This window comes from Cavia porcellus, unplaced genomic scaffold, assembly GCF_034190915.1.
Source record: "Cavia porcellus strain 051 isolate PalLab524CR breed Dunkin Hartley unplaced genomic scaffold, mCavPor4.1 scaffold_4, whole genome shotgun sequence".
In the NCBI taxonomy this organism is placed as follows: domain Eukaryota; kingdom Metazoa; phylum Chordata; class Mammalia; order Rodentia; family Caviidae; genus Cavia; species Cavia porcellus.
The window spans coordinates 101387245-101412049 of NW_026947487.1; the positions used below are offsets into that span (position 1 = coordinate 101387245).

General features: G+C 39.9%; 1 protein-coding gene across 1 annotated transcript in view; it reads left to right on the top strand.

Annotated features, from left to right (window-relative positions):
- Tango6 (transport and golgi organization 6 homolog) overlaps positions 1 to 24805 on the top strand; it is a 210287-nt gene that overhangs the window by 150081 nt on the left and 35401 nt on the right. The window contains exons 16-17 of the mRNA XM_063247563.1: positions 13334 to 13485; positions 22516 to 22629. Coding sequence (XP_063103633.1) covers positions 13334 to 13485; positions 22516 to 22629 — 266 coding nt within the window. The remainder of the gene's footprint in view (positions 1 to 13333; positions 13486 to 22515; positions 22630 to 24805) is intronic.

Below are 24805 nucleotides of genomic sequence, written 5' to 3' on the forward strand. Positions count from 1 at the left end.
GGTTAAAGCCAGCATGTCCCCTGACTTTAAAAGTATGTTATATTAATTCAGATTTGATGGCATCCTCCTTACTACAAGTCATCTCAGATCCTTTATAGAAAAAATGGGATCTGAGATGCAAAAATGAATCTGTCAGTCTAAACTTCAGTATACCATTAAAAACTTACTAAGGTATCTTCCAGTTTTTGGTCTTTTTGAGACAGTGTCTCACCATGCAGTTAAGGCTGGCCTTGGGCTCACTTTGTAGTCCAGGCTGGTCTTGAACTTGCAGTGGACCTCCTGCCGCAGCCTCCCTAGTGCTGGGATTACAGGAGTGCACCACCACTCCTGGCTGGTTGTTTTCACAATACTGTGAAAGCAAGTCATAGGTAGGTTAAATTTTTTTTCAACTCTTTACTATGTATTTGATTTTTTTTAAAACCTTCTTAAGCAACTCGTTTTTATCAAACTTGTTCAAACAAATCTAGATCCTTTCCTGGCTTCTTTGAACACACAGCTGTTTGTTTCTCAGTAAGACTGATTATTGCTGACTTCCTAAGAACATTTGGAGATGCAAATAGCCAGGTGTTTTTATTACCATTGCACAAAGTAAAAGCTATTACACTTAAACTATGATAAATCCCACTGACTGTGATCTACTCAGGTTGCTAAAAGTAGGCTTAGATTCACTGTGTTCATTTCCCTGAAGCTGTTTATAAGTGCTTGAGGAAAGCTGGTGGTCTCTGCAACTTTAGTTTCCTGGGTATTATAGTCTAAATATGGTCTTTAGTGAGTACTTTGTGAAAATTAGGTTGAGACAGTTTGAAAATCAATACTTTTTTTTTTCCAGTACCGGGGATTGAACCCAGGGATGTCCCACACAGCTACATCCCCAGACCTTTTTAATTTTTATTTTGAGATAGTTTTGTTCAAACTAGCAATTCTGCTTCAGTTTCCTAGCCCATGTTATATACTTCTACTCTCAGCTCAATACCATTTTTTAAAAATAAAATCCATGTATATACATACTTTTGAATATGACAGCAAAACAGTAATGAATGTTTGGCTCTGTGGCAAAGCAAGTATGTGCCAGTGTTTCAGGCAAAATGTTTGAAGAATACCTTGGCATCTGGAATTCACACCAGCAATAAATTTCTTCTTTTAGTGATGCAAAATAAAATGTTTAACATTCTCAAATAAAATTTTTTATTTTAAATTTGTATTTTTATTAGCAAGTTTGTAATGTGTAATGATTGCATAAAACACCATAATTCTTTTATGTCCCCTTCCCCTCCCTTTTGTTTCTGCCTCCCTTCATCTTTTGGTCCCCTCTCCTATCTCCCTTCTTCAGCCATAAATTTCAGCTAAAGTAAGAGGACTATTTCAGATGGATAAAGAAAAGTACAAAAAGAATGGCAGAGAGAAAAAAGAATGGAAATAGAGAAAGGAAGGAAGGGAAGAAAAAAAGAAGGAAAGAAACCTCCCAGTGGAACAGTTGTAGTTTGGTTTTGTTTTGTTTTGATTTTGCTTATTCGGAAACTAAGAAGTAGTGTTAGTATCCCAAGATCCTTGGTTTTAATTCATTTATACACAGGCTAACCAATAGTTGGAAACATACTCCGCATATAACCTTTTTATACAAACTGTTACTGTAAATATAGTAGTGCCTCGGTTCGGCAACTAGTTTCCATGGTTCTGGTCACAAACCAAATTGGATGAGAACCAAGTCAAATTCAATGGTTAGGTTCAGTGCTGGCCTTATGGGGAAATTTCATCTACTTATTCAATTTGGATTGTGAACTGAGGTACCACTGTATTACCTCTTTTTCTTTTCGTATAAGTTGGCAGATACATAAAGATGACTTAGCTCTTTGGGAAATCACATGTATATATGCTGAGTCACTCTTATCAAGTTTTTGTCCTAATTATAATTAGGAAAAAAGAAAATTACTGGGTTTAATGTTTTACTGTTATACATTGGTTATAACATTGATTTGAGTCATTGGGAAAATATGTATTGCCAGATTCTTTTATTTTGGCAAATCTAAATCTAAATCTAAATCTTAGAAGTGACACAGAAATAATCTACAACTTTAAGAGCATTTCAGTTTTCATATAGTATCAGAATGCTTTTGACTGTAGGTAACAGGAATTCCTAAGTCAACTGGCTTGATAAGAAATGAATGATCACACATGACAATAAATCCAAGATAGAGAATTCTTCACCTCATTGACATTACTCAGGATCAATATTTTTTTCATCTTTTTGCTCTGTCAACCTTAGTTTATGACCTTCACTCCAGTCCCTGGTAGCTTCAAGCTGGTTCTTGCTCACTCTTTTATCCTTGTATGAGTTTTCTCAGTCTTCTAGAGACTTTCCTTCATTTTCTTGTCCACAACTGGGTCATAAACTAGTTAAAGCAAAAGGACATGTTCACCATGATTCACTTAGTCCATTGAAGAGTGTGGCTGGAATCTTGCAAGAATGAGTAATAAAAGCAGGTTCTCCAAAAAATTAAAATGTACTTTGCAAGGAAGAATGGGAGGATGCCAGCAAGACACACAGTAAAATATGCAGGGATGCCCAAAGACCAAATTAAGAACCCCTAATGAAGCAGCTTTATATCCAATACCCATGTTGAATTGCAGCCCTGGAAGCTATGTTCTGTGGCTGTGTGCATTCATTTTATTCTTCATAGAGACCAGGTCGGGGTGGCTTCTCCCTGCATACTGGGCTATATCAGAGTACTCCCAAGACCTCAGCCACACAGTGGAAGCAAGGAAAGAGGGAAGGTTAGCAGAGGCTAGCAGAGCCCCCCAAATAGGGGCAAAGCTGTAAATCCCTAAGGACAATTTTGATCATTGGTGGACAGATCTAGTCTACATGTATGAGGTTCAAGGGAGATCTAGTCTGCAGATAACATGATAGCAGGAGCCCATAAGACATGCGGAGTGGATATGGGGAGGGTCTAACTCTTGCAGTCCAATACCTGGAAAACAGTGGTAGCTGTGGTCCTAAAGCCAACTGACCAAAGATGGTGAAGGTCTTGAAATGTTCTCTGTTACCTTTGGGTTTTAGTTCAGTCTGGGATGGTTTAGTGGATCTTATAGTAAGATGTATGCTCATTTTAAAGGGAACAGTGGAGCTCAGGTAGGCAGGGATTTACCTAAATGAATGTTACTTGTAGCTTTGTTAATATAGTGGGTATCCCCTCGGCTTATATGGTGGGTAACAACCATATAATGTGAATGTAAAACTTCTTTTCCCCACTCTGTTCTTTGCCTCTCCCCAGGGCATCATGGGAGTTCTCTGAGAGCTTTTCCTTAAGCTGTGGCCCCCAGCTCTCAGCAACACCTGCCCCCCATTTTTCTTTTTTTTTTTTATCGGTGCCGGGGATCAAACTCAGGACCACGCACTTGCAAAGCAGGTGCTTATGCCGCTGAGCTAAATCCCCATGCTCACCCCCCATTTTTCTTCATAGATTTGATGATGGTGGAAATTTTACTTATAGCTTATTATCTTTCTTCCCCACCAAAAACAGGCTTCTTCTTGAAGATATGAAGGTGTTTTTTTTCTCATTTTCTACTATGCTATGCTATCTCAGGTACCAAGAACATAACTGGTATATAGTGAGCACTGAATTAAGATTGGCTAGACGCCTCTTAGTGTTCATCCTGAAGTTTTTCTCTCCTGGTGAGTCAGTGCCCCCTGTAAACTAGAGATTGAGCCCAATGGGGTCTTGAACTTGGATTATCCTGCTTTACTCAGCCTCCCGCAGTGCTTGGCTTATGTATCTTCACACGCCGCTCTGATGCTCCTTTTATTGAGTAATGATAGCTGTGTTTTCTGTTTCTTTTTTACTTCAGCTGCCAGGAATTACTCATTTGCAGTAAGTGTTCCTAACTATGGATGCCTGCATTCCTCTTATTCAATATAGAACTTTTAAAAATGTTATTGCATAATTGGTACTAGAGATTGAACCCAAAGCCTTCATACTGAGCTACATCCCCAGACCATTTTTTTTTTTTTTTTTTAATTTTAAGACAGTTTGTCACTAAGTTACTAAATTGCCCCAGCCAGGCTTGAACTACAGTCCTCCTGCCTCAACTCTCAGACTTCTGGGATTACAAGAGAGCTACCTTTATTTGTTTTTTGGGGTGTTTTTTTTTTTTTTTTTGGTACCAGGGATCAAACTCATGACCTCACACTTGCCAGGTGAGCACCTATGCCACTGAGCTAAATCCCCAGCCAGAGAGAGCTACCTGTAATGATACATGGTTTTAAAATTACTTCTTGTACATTGCCTCAAAACTTTTATAAAGGTAAATAAGGAATGATAAAAGTAAGTGAAGTGACTAAAAAGTAGCAAAAACAGAAGTCAAAAGGATACTTCTGGAGTTACGGTCAGATAGTATTGGATCTGTCTTTTTTTTTTTTTTTTTTTTGGTCTTTTTGTTTTTATCGGTACCAGGGCTCAAACTCACGACTGCCTGCTTGCAAGGCAGGCGCTTATGCCACTGAGCTAAATCCCCAGCCCCTGGATCTGTTCTTGATAGAATAGGAACCAGGCCACGCATGGTGGCACACACCTGTAATCCTAGCAATCAGGAGGCTGAGGCAAGAGGATCACCATGAGCTGGAGACCAGCCTGGACTACATAGTGAGTTCAAGACCAGCCCGAACTATATAGCAAGACCTTGTTTCAAAAAACAAAAGAAGCAAACAAGCAAGCAAGCCAAAAAAAAAAAGAAACCAGACCAAATATTACTTTGATCAGGTTTTTTGTTTTCTTTTGTTTTTTCAGTTAGCTTTGAGTAGCATGAGGGCAGGGACTGTATCTTTTTTGCTTATAATTGGCTCCCCAGCGCCAAGGACAGTGCCTCATACATAATAAATAATAAATGTTTGATGAATTAATAAATCAGGCTGGAAATGTAGCTTAGTGGTAGTGTGTTTGTGAAGCATATATGAGGCCATGACTGTGGTCCTCAGCACTACGAAAAAAATGATTTAGTGTGCCTTTTCTTTGCCCTCTCTTTTTAAGTCTCTACATTATTAAACTTAGTTCCTCATGTACTGTTACCCAACTTGCAATTTCCCTTCCTTATAAGTTTCCAAACTTCTTTGATTTTTCTGTGACTTCCTTGCCAACAAGGAACCTTCTTCCTTTAACCACGCAAAGCTTTGCCCAGGTTTCATGAATATATATATGCCTTTTCTTCCTTCCTGGATCTCCTGGACCTCATTCCCCAGTGACTAAACCAAAGGTGACTCATCTGCTCACAGACTTACAATGAGAAGCAGCCAAAGGGATTATCTTGTCTAACTGGCTCGTCTCCACTTGGACCAGAGAGGCGAAGTGATTGCCCTGGGTCACACAGCTGGCAGCAGGGCCAAAATTAGAACACAGGTCTCTAGATTCTTTCATCTGTTTTTTCACAATGCAGCATGAACAAGTTTCTTCCTAACTCCAGAAGGGAAAGTACTGTAAGAAAAGAGCTGAGAGTCAGCCAGAGTTTAACCCCAGCTCTATTTATTCCTCACAGAAGTTCTGTGGTACCTCTATCTTAGTGCATATTCTTTCTTTTTATGTTCCTTTATATATTTAATGTACATATTTAAACTTGTAAGTTTGGTTTGTCAGTAATGAGAGAAATTATGTGTATTTTTACGTATATAAGTGAAGTATACCAGTTTTATGTTTCTTTAATGTTTTGAGAACTTTCAATGACATATAGTTCTGTCATATTGCTTTTAATAGCTATTACATAGTATTCAGTAATATTATACACTTCAGTTATTTAACCAATTCCATGTTCACTGATATTTAGTTTATTTCCCATTTTTTACTATTACAATTTAGCAGTGAAATCTTTTTTTTTTTCCTCCTAGTACTGGTTATTGAGCCCTGTGTCTTCACACTGAGCTACATCTTCAGCCCCTTTTATTTTTTATTTTGAGACAGGTTCTCACTAAGTTGCTGAGTTGCCTAGGGTGGTTTCAATCTTTCAGTCCTCCTGCCTCAGCCTCCCAGACTGTTAGAACTACAGGCATATACTATCACGCCTGATCTGCAGTGAAATCTTTATGCAGGTATCTTTGTACATATACATTGCACACCTACTTTTCTATTATAGATACTAAAAAGTGCAAAGTCTGGTTCAAAGTATATGCATTTTTCTAAGGTTAAAGTTTTCTCTTTAATCTTTCTAGTTTTCTCTTTTCTGTTCTGAAAATGGGCCATGTCTAAGTCGTGGTTCCACTTCAGCAATGTGCGTCAACGATAGAAGAGCAGAGGATGAGCTTAGGACTGTGTAGTACATACATGAACGTTTTGAAGAAGCTATTCCTTTGGAGAAGTTATTCATTTGCCTTTTCTTATATCATGTAATATAATGTACATTGTGTTCCTGACCTTGAGGGAGAAACAGAACCAAAACAGAACAAATGAACTTCCTTCTCCTCTTCCAATTATCTCCTACTGAGATAATTAAATAGCACTCTCTAGGCCACTTCTGCTTAGCTGTGGAAGCATTTACATATGGGACTATAACTATTATTTCTCATCTGTTTATACCTACCCTCTAAATTTTAGGCTTCTTATAAGAAGAGTAAAGATGATGTTTTATCAACTTCTGTATCCCCATAATAGATGTCCTCCAAGAGGCTCATGGAGGCACAGGGAAGGGCCTTTGGAAGGGAGTTCCATTATGGAGCTCACAGTCAACTTGCTGTTAAGCTAACTTGCTTTTCTGTCTGTTCAGAAGAGGCAGGTAACTGTGGGCATGGCCTGGAAGGGCCTGTCTCTCTTCCTGGCTCCTCTTTGACTCTGCTTCCTGTCCAGCATGCCCACCATGCCCTGAGCAACTCTCCTCTGCCATGACCCCGTACCATGACCTCCTGCCTTGAGCCAGCCAACCGTGGACTAAAACCTCTACAGACTGTAAGCCAGAATTATCCTAAGCCTCTCCTTTAGGTTAGGGATGCTGTGTCTCAGGAAGAAAGTGACTAAGACACCTTGCAGTGGTGGTGGCAAACCTACGCCATGTGTGCCTCTGCAGGCTGTTTGTGTCACTGAAAGCTCTAAAAGATTCACCATCACTTCCCCAGGAGATCAGCATGACACTTAGCACATAATTATGTTTTGTTGCGAGAATCACTGAATTAAATTCAACGTTACCATTTGCTGAATGCCTGGTATGCACAAAGACAGCTAAGAATTAACTGATAGGACGGACATGAAGCAAAGTTCTCTCTGCAAGAATTTATAGTCTTAGAGGAGAACTAGACTGGCTTGAAACAAAGAAAACCAGATGTTGACTAGAAGTATGGTTTAAGCCAAAGTAATTGTCTTAGTCCCTTTCCTCATTGCTGGGACAAAATACCTGACACCCACAGTTTAAAGGAGAGGTTTATTTTAGCTCAAAGTTTGTAGAGGGTTCAGTACATAGTTGGCTTCCTATAAGGCAGGGTAGCCTGGCAGAGGGCCATGGCGGAGGAGAGATGCTCGAAGTGTCCAGGAAGACAAGAAAGTGAAGGAATAGTAGGGAGAGAAAAACCCTTGCCACCCACACCCTCATGACCCATCTCTTCTAACCAGCTTTACCTTCTAACAGCAAGTGAGCTACAGACTCACCAGTGACTGACCCACCCATGAGTATCACACCCCCTTCCCATGATCCAGTCGCCTTTAAGAGCCCCACGTATGAGCACATGAGGCTTTAGGGGGACATTTGGATATAAACCATAACAGTGACTTGGGTACAGAGTTCTCGGGATTTCCAGGGAGACCTGTTTAAAGTGGCTGTGGGGATAAAGAAGGTTTCACAAAGCAGGTGACATTTGAGCTGAGCCTGGTAAGACAGGTCAGTGACTCGTCTGTGTAGGCCACCATGTTGGTGGGTAATAAAAAAGCTTCAGAAGCAGTTTTATCCCCATAAAGATACCATGCATTGTTCAGGCCATCAGACTCAAGTTGGAGTGTTCTGTACCTGGGCTCTGAAACTAGAGCCCTCAGAGCCAAAACAGCTTCAGTTCTCGGTATGCTTATCAAGGAGGAAGTTACTTCCATATGTAGAAATACATATATAAGAGACGTTGAGTTCTGAATGCCTTAACGTGCTGCTATTTCCCTTGTCTTTAAAAACAAAACAAACCCTTCTTTTGACCCTTCCTTCCTCCACAAGCCACATCCAGTTTCTGTGGTGTGCTTTGTAGAGGAACTCCTCAGTGATCTTCCTGCTTCTCCCATTCAGTCGTAAATCTCCTTCTCCTGTGCTTTCAACCCCTACCAGTTCATCAGAACCATTCTTGTCAAGGTGAACAGGGACTTCATTATTGCTCCTTCAAATGGTCAACTTTTAACTTCTTTTTTTTTTTTTTTCTTTTTCATTTTTATCGGTACCGGGGATCGAACTCACGACTGTCTGCTTGCAAGGCAGGCGCTTATGCTGCTGAGCTAAATTCCCAGCCCCTAACTTTTAAACTTCTTACCTAAACTATTAGCAGTATTTTGTGAAGAGTGTAACCTTCTAAATATACTTTCCCCTTTAATTTCTAGGTACCACACTGGTTTTTTTCCTACTTGACTCATCATGCCTCGAAATCTCCTTTGCAGATTCCTCCCCTCCCAGACCTCTAAATGTTGAAGGGTCCAGATCTGCCCTTGGTTCTCTTCTGTGTTTATGTTCACTCCATTTATTATCATCTCTCATAGTCTTTTTTTTTTTTTTTTTTTTTGTCTTTTTCATTTTTATCGGTACCAGGGATCGAACTCACGACTGCCTGCTCGCAAGGCAGGCGCTTATGCCGCTGAGCTAAATCCCCAGCCCCATCTCTCATAGTCTTAAGGTTTTAAACATATAACCAAGTGTGATGATGCATGTCTATAATTCTAGCACTCTGGGAGGCTGAGGCAGGAGGATGATAATTTCAAGCCCAGTTTAGGCAACTTAGCAACTGAGGGAGACCTTAACTCAAAATTTAAATAATAATAAAAATAAATATCATCTATATTCCGTTGACTCCAAAATGAGTATCTTCAACTCTCTCTCCTCTGAACTTTTTTTTTCTTCTTTGAAATGGTCTTGTTATGTAGTTCGGGCTGGCCTGGAACTTGCAGCGATCTTCCTGCCTCCGCCTTCTGAGTGCTAGAATTACAGGTATGCACCACCATGCCTGGCTTTTCTGAACTTTATCCTCATGTGTCTTCATCTACCTGCTCAACACATCTGCAACTGAACCTTGATTCTGCCTCCTTTCCAAAACCTGCTTCACTCAGAGACTTTCCCATCTCAGTTGATAATAATTCCATCCTCTGTCACAAAAACAGAAATTCTTATAGTTATCAGGAAGTCAGCTGGCTATGTCTTCAGAATGCATACAGCCACTCTTTTCTCACTACCTCCATGGCTTGGTCACCAACCCTCTCCAGCAGCTTACTTGCTAAGTTATATCCTTGCTCCTAGGGCACATAGAAGTCCTGCTGCTGTGTTCTCAGCACTGCAGCCAGTGATCTCTGCACTCCTCTGTTCAAACTCCTCCAGAGACCTCTCATTTTACTTGAAGATAAAGTCTTAAACCCTGACAGTAACCTATAAGGCCCACCTCGCTCCTGCATTACCTCGCTTACCTCACTGGTCCTAGATATGCTAGGCATGCTTCTGCACAGGGCTTTTACACTGGCTGGTCCCTCTTCGTGTATTTGCCTTCCCTAGATAGCCACATGGCTGACACCCTCACCGTCAAAACTGCTTCAGAGTCACCATCTCAATGAAGCCTTCCCTGGCTACTTTTTTAAAAATTCAAATCTGCCAGTTATTAACCAAAAATTTGTTGGTTCAAGCCCACCCAGGTATGTGGTGCTGCTTTTGGCCAGGCATGGTAATCTCTGCGCTCTAGAGACTGAGGCAAAAGATCACTACAAGTTCAAGGCCAGCCTGGGCTACAGAGTAAGTTCAAGGCCAGCTGAACTACCCTGTTCCCCCAAAAAAAGAAGGAGAAAAAGAAGTCTGTCAGTATCTCCATTACACCGTATTTCCCTTGCCTCCTTTATATCCCCCTCCCCAGAGCTTTCATGATCTTCTAACGTATGTTGTAATTTACACTAGAATGTGAGCTCCACAAAGGAAGGAATTGTTTCATGTTAATGGGCCTATGCCGCCTACCTAGAATGGTGCCTGGTGCTAACTAGCCCTCTCAGTGAGTATTTGAAATGAGTGAATGAATGTTACTTATCTCTTTGACAAGGACACAGAATACCGTGAATCTTTTAAAAATTAATTTTATTGGGCACCCCACTCAGGACCCCTCCTGTCTCTCTCTTAGACAGAGGCTTTCTTTCTCTCAATAAATATGTCTGCTCTTAAAAAATTAATTTTATTGGTACATTTCTGATATACATAATATAACTTGATTATTTTTTTCCCATTCCCCACCCCCTTCCTTCAATCCTCTTCCCCTCCTTATTTTTTTGTTTCCATTTTTTCCTTCTATTCCTTTTCCCCTTTTCTCTTCCCACCCCCTTCTGTTTCCCTTCCCATTTAAACATTTGCTTCGTACTTCCCAGTACCTCCAATGTATTTTGGTTCTCATTTACTCTTTCAGTTTTTCACACAAGAGAAACAATGGAATGTTTAAACATGTGTGGTCTAATTAATTTCACTTACAATTATGGACTCAAAGTGCACCCATTTGCCTAAAAATGTCTAAAGATCATCCTTCTTTGGGGCAGAGTAGTACTCCATTGTATATAAAAACGACGTCTTCCTTACCATTCATTGGTTGATGGGCATCTGAGCTGCTATCAAGATTTAGCTATTACACACTGTGCTGCTGTAAACATGGGTGTTTGTGAATCACTGTAGGGTGATGCTTTTTAACTCTTTCAGTAAGATACCAAGAAGGGAAATAGCTCAGTCAAATAGAACTTCTAGTTTGAGTTTTTTGAGCAGTTGTACCAATGTACACTTCCACCAACAATGAAGAAGGGTACCTTTCTCCCCAAGGCCTTGCCAACCTTTGTTACTGTTAAGTTTTTTTTATAATAACCATTTTTCAGGAGTGAGATGAAATCTCAATGTTGTTCTAATTTGCATTTCTCGAATCCTTTTTCAGAGTGTACTTTTCAATGTAAAAGTCTTTTATTTATTTCATTAGATTTATTCCTAAATATTTCATTTTCCTTGATGCTATTATGAAAAGTGTTGTTTCCCTAATTTCTTTCTCAGTGAGTTTTTTATTTGTGTAGAGGAATACTATGGATTTTTTTTTTTTTTTTATCGGTATCGGGGATCGAACTCACGACCAAGTGCCTGCAAGGCAGGTGCTTATGCTGCTGAGCTAAATCCCCAGCCCCGATACTATTGATTTTTGAGTGTTGGCTTTTATCCTGCTACACTAATGAGGATTGTTGCAAATTCGAGACCAGCCTGGGCTACAAAGTGAGCACATGGCCAGCTTGAGTTTGGTTATTAAATTTAGAAGTCTTTTACTGGAATTTTTAGGATCTTCTATGTAAAATATGATGTCACCCACAAATAATAATAATTTAGCTTCTTCTTATCCTATCCTTATTCCTTTTATTTCTTTCTCTTGTCTAATTATTCTGGCCAATGTTTCTAGAATTATGTCCAGTAGGAGTGGTAATAGTGGACATCCTTGTTTTGTTCCTGATTTTAGAGTGAAAGCTTCTATCAGATTGAGGTAAAGACCTTTTTATTTGTTGATTTGTCATACATGGCTTCTGTCAGATTTTTTTTTTTCCATTTTCTTTTGGGTTTTCATCATGAATGGGTGTCGAACTTTCCCAAGTGCTGGAATGTAGGCATATGCTACCACATCTGACTCCTTCCTTTTTTTGATAAGCGTTTGTCAGTTTTATTTAATCTCTTAAAGATCAACTTTTCAGTTCATTGATTCCTTGTATTGTTTTCTTAGTCTCAGTTACATTAATTTTTGCTTTGATCTTCATAATTTCCTCCCTCACACATGCTTTGGGTTGAACTTGCTCTTCTTTTTCTAGAAGTTTCAGGTTCTATATTATGTTATTTATTTTAGTTCACTCTTTTTCTGATATGGGAATTATAAATTTCCCTCATAGGACTGCTTTCATTGCATCTCATAAGTTCCAATATGTTGTATTGGCATTAATGTTTAATTATAGAAACTGTCTAATTTCTTCTTTAAATTTCATCTGTGACCTATTGGTTGTTCAGGAGTGTTATTGAATTTCCATGTATTAATGCAGTTTTAGCAGTTTCTTTTGCCATTGATTTCTATTTTTATTCTACTATGATCGACCATATATATGAGATAATCTCATTGTTACGTTCCAGTGTCTGAGCCAGGTGTGGTGGCACACTCTTGTAATCCCAGCACTCAGCAGGCTGAGGCTAGAGGATTGTTGCAAATTGGAGACCAGCCTGAACTGCATAATGAGACCCTGTCTCATAACAAAAAAATCATCCAACAAACAAACAAAAAAAACCCTCCACTGTTCGGATTCCAAATCTGGAGAAGCTGATTAGCTGCTATTTACCACTCTGCTATCTTCCTAGAAGTCTTACCTTGACAGTTTTTTACTCAGTTTGTTTAGCTAAGCAGTGATAATGTAGGAAAAGTACTGAGTTATCATTAGGCTCTAGCCTGAGGGCCATATTTGCTATTTATGTGCCCAGGGGCTAATGACAGTTGTGTCAGGTTTCTGAACATTTATTAGATTATATATTTATGATTTATACATTTTCATTTATGTGTGTGCATATGTATTTTTATATATATATATATATATATATATATTTTTTTTTTTTTTTTGGTCTTTTTCTTTTTATCGATACCAGGGATCGAACTCACGCTAAATCCCCAGCCTCTATTTTTATGTATAGTTTTTTAATTTTTTTTTCTTTACCGGTACCGGGGATTGAACTTACTTGCAAGGCAGGTGCTTATGCCACTGAGCTAAATCCCCAGCCTCTATTTTTATGTATAATTTTTTAAAGTTCTGTATAAACCGCTACTAATATTGTGGGGAAGATCTTCAATCTTTTATCTCCATGTGTCTGAGATTCTACTTGCTTTTTTTTTTTTGTACCAGAGATCGAACTCATGACCTAGTGCTTGCCAGGCAGGCGCTTATGCCGCTGAGCTGTATCTCCAGCTTCTCTACTTGCTTTTTTACAAACCGTACATGATGAATATTTTCCTTGACATGAAATATTCTTCCACAGTATGATTTTTAAGGGTCATACAGTTCTTTAAAAAATATAAGGCACATACAATGTACCACGGTGATATCACTCCTTCTTTAAGGTGAAATTCTGTGTAAAAGGTTTTAATTTCTTCCTTTCTCTGTAGGGGACATGGTCTGCAGGTACCGAGACCCTTTGATCCACACCTTCCTGAGGGGAGTGAGAGATCCAGATGGTGCCCATAGGGCCAGCAGCTTAGCCAACCTGGGAGAGCTGTGCCAGCGCCTGGACTTCCTGCTGGGCCCTGTGGTTCACGAGGTGCTGTATGATGACTGCTTCGTCTAATGCTGCTTCTTGCTTATACCTACAATATAGCTTGGCATTGAGAATCAGGAGACAGGCAAGGAATTTCCTGAGGTTTCATTTTTCTTGTATGTGTAATTGAAATTTTTTTATAGGTTGCACCTCCACAATCCAAGATACTCGAAAATCTGCAGCTTTTTCAGCAATAACACTGTGCCTTAATTGGAAAATTCTCATACCATGAAACTTCATTTCATGCACAGAATTATTTAAAATGGTGGGCAGAATTTATTTTCTGGCTATTATCTGTAAGGTTTTTTTTTTATTTCATTTAAGGAGAAAAAGGAAAAAAAAGCAGAAAAGGGGTAACAAGTGATACAGAATTTCAGAAAAAAAGATAAACAGTAGGAAATCACTAGTTAATGGATTACATTGTCCTCTTAGAAATATTTGTTCAAGTTACAAAATTAAAGCATACAAAGTGGACATTCAAACAGTGAGACTGCAAACAGTTCTGTTCAATGATCCAACAAAACTCAGTAATATCAAACCAGCAGAACCAAAACATTGGAGACATTACAGGTCTTCAAAAGTAGATAATAGTCAACCAGAATGGGCGTTATAATGAATCCCACTATCTTCACAGCTGTTGCCTAAACTTTCGAACCTGGTACTATCAAGCAAAACAGAATAGAGGAACATCACTCAAAACAAGATAGTGAGAGCAATACAGGGCTTCAAATCAAGTTAATAGAAAATCAAAGTGGGTTACTATAATATATCCTGCTATTTTTTTATTTATTTTTCCCTTAATTAAAAGGATAAAAAAGTAAATAATAAAATGGAGATTGAGATAAAAGAGGGCATAACAACAAAACAGCGCAGATCAAAACATAACCACTTAAGCAAAACAGTGTTTCACCGCAAGATAATCCCAACATAAAAGTAGTTACCATATTGTCTCTTTCCTTGAAATCTTTGAGTATAACTTCGTATACTGTAGCATCAAATATATCAAAACAATGTAAAACCATTCAAGAGAACGACAGTATCACAGGGTATTTAGAATCAACTAACAGAAAATGAACAGTGGTTGCTGTATAATCTCCTTGTCTATAAAAGTTTTTGTTTATACTATCACATATAATAAAATCCAGTAAGATACAAATGTTTAGACCTATGGAAACAGAAGAACAAAAGCTTGATGAGACTTCAAAACAAGATGATATTAAATCAGCATTACCTATTATGACGTTGTTTTCTCCAAAATAGCTGTTCCTATCATCCAATCTTCTCTGCCTCATTTCTGTTGAGCTCTTTTTCTGTCATCAGTTGTCAGTTTGTCTTCTTGATTTTGTTTTCTGCTCCATTCATTGTGGGCCTCTCTGCCACTATTTCTGGATTCTTTGTATTTTTCTTTTTAGAATATCCTGCAGTATTCTCTGTAGAGTTGAATTGGTGGTTGCAAATTCCTCTAGTTCCTCTTTATCCTGGAAGCACCTTGTTTTTCCATCAATTTCTAGGGACAGTTGTGCAGGATATATCAATCTTGGCTGGAGGTTATTATCTTTCAAAGCTTGAATTATTTCCCCCCACACTCTTCGTGATTTGATGGTTTGTGCCAAGAAGTCTGCTGTAATTCTGATGGATGTTCCCTTGTAAGTGATCTGTTTCTTGTCTCTGACGGCTTTTAGTATTCTGTTCTTATATTGGATTTCTGGAATTTTGATTATTATATACCTGGGTGTAGCTCTGTTTGGGTTGTAGGTGGCTGGAGTCCTGTATGCCTCATACATCTGAGTATCTTTACCTTTTGCTAAATTAGGAAAATTCTCCTGGATTATTTCTGCGAGTAGCTTTTGTAGTTCATTTGTTTGTGTCCCTACCTCTTCTTTTATGTTCTTAATTCTTAAGTTATAGATCCTCTTATCATCTTCTAGTCTTTGTATTATTGCTGTTTGTTTCTTTGTTATTTTTAAGAAGTTTTTCATTTCATGCTCCCATATTACAAATCTGCCCTCCAGTTCAGATAATCTATCCTTAGTTTCTTTCAAGTTGTTATGCCAGTTTTCGATAGAGTTTTTAGTTTCTTGGTAATCTCTTTGAACCTGATTCACGTATTCTATGCTTTCTTTATTTTCTCCATCAAACAATTCTCCCCTTTTTTTCTGTTCTTCCATTCCACCATCTGTTTTTTCTTGGGTGGTGCTTAGCATTTCTCTAACTATTCTGTTTATGTCTTGCTTCAGGTCATTAATAACTTCATTCCTGAACTCATCTATGAGGTTCTGGAGATAACACTTTATGTCTGTTGGTGCCGTGTCTGTTATTGCCTGTTTCTCAGGATTGGGGGCCGAGGAGCCTTTCTTGTTGCTCCCTCTTCCCATATTCTTTGTTTCTTATATACAAGCGTATTTAGGAGGCCCAGCTTCCTTCCCTGTCAGCCACAGTCTGTTTGAATTGCGCTGGCTAGGTGTTCCCGCCCACCGCAGCGCACCAGGGCCGACCTGGCAGCCTATGCGGGGCTTGCCCCTCCAGGTCAACCTATGGAAGGCTTCACTGCTAGGGTGCATCTCCAGGTGCTGGGACCTGGGTTGTACTAGCCTACTGGGTCTCAACCAGCAGCATCACGTAGGCTAGGCACTGCTCACCAATCCCGCTTGAGAGGGGGATATGTGACTGAAGTCACTACAGCGCCCTGTTCCGGCAAGTCTGCCCGGTCCCAGGATGTCCTCTGTTGGAGCCTCCTAGACGGTGGAAGAGTCCCAGTTTCCCTCACTCACCACAGATCGATGCACAGCTCCCGGCCCGTTCCGCTCTCAACTCCATTCACCGATTTCGTTCTCAGAGCTTTCTCGAGTCTCTCTCCCTGCCGAGCCAATTCAGACGCAGCGGCGGCGGCAGGAAACCCAAATCACGGCTTCCAGTGTTGCGGGCTCCAGCTTCCACGCTGAGGCTTTATCTGTTCCTGTTACAGCACCAGGATTGCATTCCCAGTTAGTTTCTCTCAGCCCAGTTCATTCTTGGGTCAGCAGGGTGTATCTCCTCTTGCTTAGGATTCCTCACTCTGCACCATTCCTGGATTCTAAGCTGGGTCTCTCAGAGAGCCTCCGTAGCTGCTGCTATCTGTCTGCCATGTTCTCCTGGAAGTCTGTCTGTAAAGGTTTATGTGAAACATAGATGAGTTTTGCATTTAGACTTGGACCCCATCCCCAAAACAATTCATGGTGTATATACACTTACTCTAAAATCCAAAAAGTCTGAAATACAAAACAGTTTGTTCCAAGCATTTTAGGTAAGAGATACTCAACCTGAAGTAAGACTCAATTCCAAGTGACAAGAAATCATCTTAACCTACCTTAAACAGTAAAAGATAACTTATTTATAAAGCTTCTAAGGTAACTAACAGAGTGAGTGACCCTGCCCTATTTCTGCTGCATCAGTTCCCAGTATACTTAGAATCACTAGTCAACTGAGCACAGCAAGGGAAGAACCAGATTTTATTCATCTTTTCATACCTGCTCTTACCTATCATGGTGCTTGACATATAGTGAGTGGGTGCTAAGTGCCCGCTGATTAATATCAAAAGGAGAAGAGGTAAGACAGGTTGGGAAGACTGGTTGTTACATGTTTTAAAAATAGTCATAATTCTCAGTATTCTTCTGAGATCCTTCCATATGTCAAATGATCCAGTCCTCACCAAGGAAACTGAGGCACAGAGAAACTAAATAAGTGGCTAAGGTCTTAAATATAGGCAGGCTCCCAGAATTTAGACAGCTCCAGAATTCATGCTGTCAATCACTTCTCTATTTTGTCTCTCAGTATTTTGGTTCATTTTTAAAATTGCCTTTTTGCCTTAAAACTGCAGAGCATCACCATGAGAAAAGTCACAGACAGGAAGGATCATGTAGCTCTGCCTTAATAGAGCTGGTTTTTGGCAATGAAACTTCAGAAGGTATTCCCTCTGATTTGGAAAACCAGGTGTTTCTATCCCATATAATTTCTGTCTCTTCTTTTTAGATGTTCTTTCTTATCCCACGCTTGCCTTCTCATCAGTGCCAAACCAGCTACCTTGGTAGACTACAAGTTTGAACATGCTTGGGGACCTGCCAGTTTTAGTGTTTCAGCCACTGAGTCCTCCTGTAGTCTGACAACGCAAGTCATTCACATGGAGAGAGTAGGCTCTTTGGCATGGCTTTTTAGTAGTTCTTCATACATTTATTCATTCAACAAATATTTATTGAGTCTGTGCTCTGTGCCAGTTGGCCTCCCACCAAGCATATGGTAGGTGTTGGGGACCCAGCTGTGAACACAGTAAAGGCCTATCATCATGAACCTGGCGTTCTAGAGAGGAGAGATAGGCTGTAAACAAATAAGTAAATCTATGTTGTGTTGAGGTGGTAAATGCTGAGGAGATACATCTAGTAAGGTGAAGGGCACAAAGGGAGCTTGTTACTCTGCTTGACTCAGATGGACAAGAAAGCCTTCACTGATGAGTGACATTTGAGCAAAGACCAAAGAAGCAAGGGGCTGATCCAGATACCTGCAAAGGGAACAGTCCAGGTGGAGGGAGATGCAAGCATAGAGGCCCAGAAGTACAGACAGGTGTGATGTGCAGGAAACCCCAAAGCCAGTGTGACTTGAGAGAAGAGGGCGAGAGAAAGTATCATGGGAATCAGCAATGGAAAAGTGGTAGCCAGTCCAAAGAGAGCTTGAATGGACTCTGGCTTTTCTTGTGAGTGAGACAAGAAACAGAACAGAGGAAGGAAATGACCTACCTTATTTTAGAGGCTCACTTTGGAGACCTCTTCTGTGGCAGCTCTTTTGGTATGTCATGAAAGCTTTTTAAGCCTTGTAGTCTTAGAAATATTCACCTCCAGGGTACACTGGTAAAAAGAAAAAAAAAAAAGTAACTTTAACATTGAGGAAACTTGTCTTTGCAACATGAACAAATTCTCCATGGGCATTAGTCATGTGCCAGGAATGCTAGAGGACACGGATAAAGGACTTATCTCCTATGGAAATTTCCATACAGTGTGAATTAGGACCAGCATGATGCAGTGGAGCAAGCTCGAGGGCTAAGGGAATGTGGGGCTGGGACCATGTGTTCTAAGACATAGGAAGGTTTAGCATCAGCTAAGCCTTGATCACAAATGCTAGTCAGACAGAGGAAGAAGAAAAGAGTAGTCTGTTTTGATGCAAAGTTGAACGAACTAGCTGCCGTAGTCTTCTCTCACATGAGAGGAGCCTGAGCCCCACCTATAGCTGCAGCACATGAGCATCTGAGAAAGCTGTCCTAAGGCTGGGAGGTCCAGACCCGGGCACTGTCTGTGCTTCTGTGATGCTGGCTGGTAGAGAGGGAACAGAAAGTGCAGGCTCAAACAGTTCCACCGTCTTCACCCTAGAAATTCAAACTTTCTTTCTCTACCCGATGTCAAGACTTAACCTGTTTAGAGAATATTATTATTCTTTCCCAGTTTCTCCTTGTTCTTGTCAAGATCTGTATTCTTAAAACCAAATGTTGATAGGCTCTTTCATCTTTATCACTCTGTGTGAGAAGTAAATATAATTGACGTGAACCACAGTGAGAGGCTTGTCCTCAATCCAATGAATAAAATGTGCCCCAGGTGACAAGTCTGTGGAGTGGTTTACTTTTATTCAGTGCCCAACATTCTACACACCTGAGCTTTCAGGCTTGTTACAAAGCTATCACCTCTGATTCCACTGCATGATCTGAATTTGTTACCAGATTCGCCACCATCCGTATAGGTTCCTAAGTGTCAGAGCTCATGCAGGATAAGGGTATGTAGACACTTGAGATGAAGACTTGGCGGATGTTCTGGGAAATCTTGAGGAAGCTCAAGAAGCTGCTGTGGTTTCTTTCCTGGCAGTTTGAGTGAGCTGAGCTCATAATAATTATTGGTTACACTGCTTTCGCTATTAAGGTTTCTTAGTTCACAAATGGTCTAGTTTCAGACAAATTAGCAGACAGATCAAATTTTAACAAAGGAAGCTGTAGGAAGAGGGATAAAGATACAGTTGGAAAATCGAAGCCATGCTTCTTTGGTACATAACTCAACTCTGGTACTTTCTTTCCTAGAATTTTCCAGTGTCATTTTGGGAAATTTTATCACTTATGCTATCTTCATTTTCATCATTCTGATTATGCTGTATGTGTGCCAGCTCTTTAGGGAATGTTTTTTTCCTTATTTCCATTGGTTTCTACAAAGTGTTAAATTCCTAAACTCTAGTGTTTCTAAAGCAGCCATCATCTTTCTTTGATATAGCTTTCAGAAACAGATATGAGTTACATGATTGAGCCCGCAAAGAGAAAATCTTCCATACTGTCATTTCTGAGAATAGGTACAGTGAAGCTCAGGGGAGGTGACATAAAGATCACACAGAATAGGTTTCTGCCCTCTAGGGGGACTTACAAACAGAGAACAGAAATATTACACCAAAAAAAGAAGGAAACATTACACCAATTCATAAATTAGTAACAAGCTTACATCATCTACCTATCATTCACCAAGGCTTTTAGGGATGGAAGACAGTATTGAGTATGTCCTTGGGGTTGATGGTGAGAGACTAGCTAGGGACTGACTTGTTCTGACTGGGAAGATGGAAGAAAGTGGCCTTGCATCCTTTCTGTGTCTAGAATAACGGTCTGACTCACTGGCCTGTGGGAGAGAAGGACATAGGTGCTTGATCTGAGCAAAGAGGTTCTTTTGACCTTGCGTGGTATCTATAGAACTCTATGAAAATCCTGATGCCCTAAAAACATTTTGCATAACCATTCTGTATTTATTAGGATTTGGTCCTGTCCTGGTAGCACAGGGTTTAACAAAGGTTTGTGAACCTCTTCTGTTCTCAGTTCTCTTTCTGATTATCTTGGCTGGCTCATTGAAACTGGACTTGATATAATGTAGCATGCATCACTAACAGTCTATGTCAAGCAGAAGATCATTCCAGTGGCAAGGCTGGTTAACAACCAGCTCCTCTTAGCTGTACCTACAAAATGGCACAGGGATTCAAGAATAGGCCTTGAAGGGAAAACCATTTTCTACTCAGGATGCTTCTGTCTGGATGGGTATCCTGGTGATACTAATATATCTAATAGTCAGAGTTAGCCTTCCTTCCACTGAGAGCTGAGGGAAAGTGTCTTTCTTAGCATAGTGAGGCTAAACAGAAAAGGTGAAAGCACATGCCAGTAGGGTGCTAGAGCAGGAAGTCTTATTCTGCCAAAGTAGAAGCATGAGTGCCAAGCTAAACTCAAGGGAACAGATAAAAGCTTGGGCATCTCTGCGCATGACATGGCCCTGTGCTGGCTTCAGGCATTAGTTATCAGACTGAATGAGCTAAACTTTCTTATGTCAAGAAAGACTCTAACCTAGCTCTAACTTGTTTCTCTGACTTTAGTTCTTACCTTGTAAATACTAAGCCTGAAAGTCGAGGTAGCTATTATATTGTTGCCTGTTTGGAGATGACCCAAGGAATTCCTCTTAGGACTGAATTGCTTTTACTGTTAATGCCAGAGGCATGGAAGCCAATGGTGGCCTCAGAGTCAGGGTCTCAAGTCAACAGCAGAAGCAATTTACATGATCTTCTGGAAAAACAGCCCCCAATGAGTTAAACTTTTCTGGGATTTCTCTTCCTTTGCAAGCTGCAAGTTTGTCTAATACATGGACAACTTGATTAAATGCCAGTGCATCACAGATGCAATTATATTTAAAAACAAGCTCTTTCTTCTAATCTCTCTGCCATCACTGATTAATTAGATACTTTGAACTATGCCCAACTGTTTGAAAGCTGTGAAAAATACAGCCTGCATAGTTAAAATTTCTGTACAAGCTTATTTCCTCATTTGTGACTGTATTCATCATTCTTTGAACATAATATGTATTTATACATGTTTCCAAATACACAATCTGGTTATTTTCTTACCATAGTTAGAAATCCCTCTACTGCTGGCCAAAAAATACATGCACACAGAAAATCCAATAGCAAAGTATCAGACACCAGTTGAATAGTTCAGATGTACCTTTACATTATTGCTGCCATCAGTCACACTTGTAAAAGTTTTTCTAGCTGAGTATGGTGATGTATACCTGTAATCCTAACACTCAGGAGGCTGAGGCAGAAAGATTGCTGGGAGTTTGAGGCTAGCCTAAACTACAAAGCAAGACCCTGTCTCAAAAAAAAAGTTAAGTGTTTTTCTTTTTAAATCTTGCATAAGTGGCTTAGAAATTTTGTTGTTATTATTATTGGTATCTCTTTATTGTTATTTTAAAATATATTTGTGCCTGGAAAGAGCTGGGTAGTGACAGCATAGGGTATTGAAATACATATTTTATAACATGTAATTTTTAGCTATCTATCTGGCATATATTTTGCAAAGAATTTCTAGTCCTTCTTTTTTGTTGTAACCATCTTTGAAAGTAACTGAGCACAAAAGACCCATTCCACAGATAAAGATTCTCAGGAAGGGAGTTCCTGAAACTGGCTCCTGCTGACTTATTGGGGTGGATGATAAATTTTAAGATCGGGATATCTGGATGTGAGAAAGGAGATCAGTTTGATTGTTTTTGTACTGCTGTATCTCTGGGCTGAAACTTTTATCAGGGTGCATTTGTATTCATGCCCTGAATTCTGATTCTCCATAGCTAGATTTCCATGGTCCTTAGTCCCTAGAAGCAGCTGTTTTGGACCATCTTTTCTTCCATTGATTTGATGTCATCAAAGTGGCACACAACAGTTTTTCCCACTTCTCAGGAAATAACCTTTGAGCTTATCTTGCTTGGGATGAATGTTATATGCATATATTCCTTCTTACTCTGACCTTCCTTTTGAGTCCCAGATTTTTTCCTTTTCCAGAAAATCCAGACTGTATCCATCTCACCCTGTTTATTAAAGATGAGGAAACTATTCCACTTCTCTCTAACCCAAATTGCTCTTGATGAATGTGTAGTAAGTGCAGCCAAGTTGAAAGGCTATGGGTAATTATGCAGTCCTGATTTTTATTGACTTTTTCCCTCACCCTTCTAGGTGACAGCTTGCCTGATTGCTGTGGCTAAAACAGACAGTGAAGTTCAAGTTCGCAGAGCTGCCATCCACGTGATTGTGCTGCTGCTTCGGGGTCTCAGCCAGAAAGCTACTGAGGTAAGTCAGTACCCTACCTCTTTGTCTGTCTTCAGTCTTCCTTTTACCAGGGCAGGCTCAAACCTTTTCCCTCTATGGTCTCATGCACATGAATCAGTCAACAGGGATTTTGCAGCAGGAAAATGGTACCGTTTACACCTTCAGTAAAAGTCTCTATTTCCTCTCTAACGTATTAGGTAACTACCAGTAACTGCCACAGAAAACCCAGAGCACGTCTTTACAAATTGAGGCTCTGAATCGTGGCATTCTCCAAACAGGGGCAGGTTCCCAGGTGAGCTAGCTGGAATGCATTAACCCGCCTGTGCTGCCTGAACTCTAGTGCCTGACCTCCTGGCTCACACCGTTGTTCATGCTGATTTACTGAAAGGGTTCATTGAAGATGTTTCCTCCCTAGTTCTAAATTCAATCCATGAGATTTTCATTGCTGCATAAATTAAGTGTTTTTCCTTCCTAAAGTGGAGTTAGCTGGATTTCTCCTGCCTATATGGCCAACATAGGAAGAAAATTTATATATTCATATATGTGCTAAGAATGAGGGAGACCTCAAAATGAATTTTCTTCCTAATTTTAATGGAAATTCATTCCCAGTTGACTTTCAATGGAGAGTTTGCATTAATAATTCAGTTCCTGGCATCCACAGTGTTCATCTATGGCTCACACATCGGTGTTTAACCAGGAGTTGGGGAAGGCACGTAAGAGTGATTGTGTTGACACTCAGAAGGGCTTTATTTGTGGTAGAATTTTACCAAATCAAGTTCCTGGTACCTGCTTATACATGCATAGACTGTTCATTATCCCACTTTCTCTATAAATGTACACTCACTATTGTTTTAGCTCAGCAGCTAGGCCATTGAATCTCCCAAAGGTCACTTCCCTATTCTTTATCCTCAGTAGCATTTCCCCCTTCTCATCTGCTTGTGTAGGTTAAAATTTGGATTAAATGAGTTTATCTGGTATGAACATGTTCAGCTACAGAGAACTATTATGGCCTAAGCAAGTAAGGATTTGTTTTTTTTCTTCTATCACAGGAAACACATAAGGAGGTGTTGTTTGTTAGTGGTTCAGTATAAACAGAACCAATATTTCCGTAATCCTCATGGCCTTTGTCTCATGGCTACAGGACAGCTGCTGCAGCTGTGGCCATTGTAACTAGCTTAAATGAGTAAGAAAGAAGCTGGGAGAAACACGGCCCTAGACACTTTCATATCCTTTTTTTGAGAAACTAGAAGAGTTTACAGGAACCCCCTAGCTAACTTATACTTCATTGGCCAGATCTGTCTCACATAATTAGTTCTCACTGTGAGGGAGCCTGATAGTGTATTTAGCTGGTACATTGCTGTTCTGAACAAAATTGAATTTTATTCATTTTTTTCTTTCTACAAAATTGAATTTTAGTTAGCAAGAAAGAGGTCAGGACATGGGTATTGGGGAGCTGATTAACAGGAACACAAACAGGGAGTGAGAAAGAATGATGTGAATGACTCGAGGACTTCTCTAGAGGTGGAATTTCGTAGTAACTGTGAGCTCTCACCTGGAGGCATTGGAGGTTCGAGATTGTCATCTAGGACTTTGATGGGAATTAGGAGTAGGGGTCATATCGATCAAAACTTGATCATATAATTAGGTGAACTGTAGGGCACACACTATTGTTGTTGAAAATCTGTGTAAGAGGGAATCAAGATAGAGGAGGGGTTTTCAATCCATCATTAAGATCTACACCACTCTTGGTAAATATATCACTGTATCATTTTTCTGTAAGTTACTAACAACTAGGGAAACTTGGTGAGAAAAATACAAGGGACGGGGCTGGGGATTTAGCTCAGCGCATAAGCATCTGCCTTGCAAGCAGGTGGTCATAAGTTTGATCACTGGTACCGATTTAAAAAAAAAAAAAATACAAGTACTATCTGTAACTTTTTTGTAAGTCTAAAATTATTTCAAAATTAAAATATATTAAGGAATATAAATTGCAGCACTACTCAAGCAGTGTATAAGATGTTGGGGTTGGGACATATAGCTCAGTGATAGAGCACACACTTAGTATGCACAGGGCTCTGGGTTCAAGTCTTCACCGCCAAAAACACCCACTGTAAGTGCACACATCCTTACTGAATCAATGAGATCATGTGGCGCGGGGGATACCTACACATATAAAGTACAGCAAAAATGTTTGATT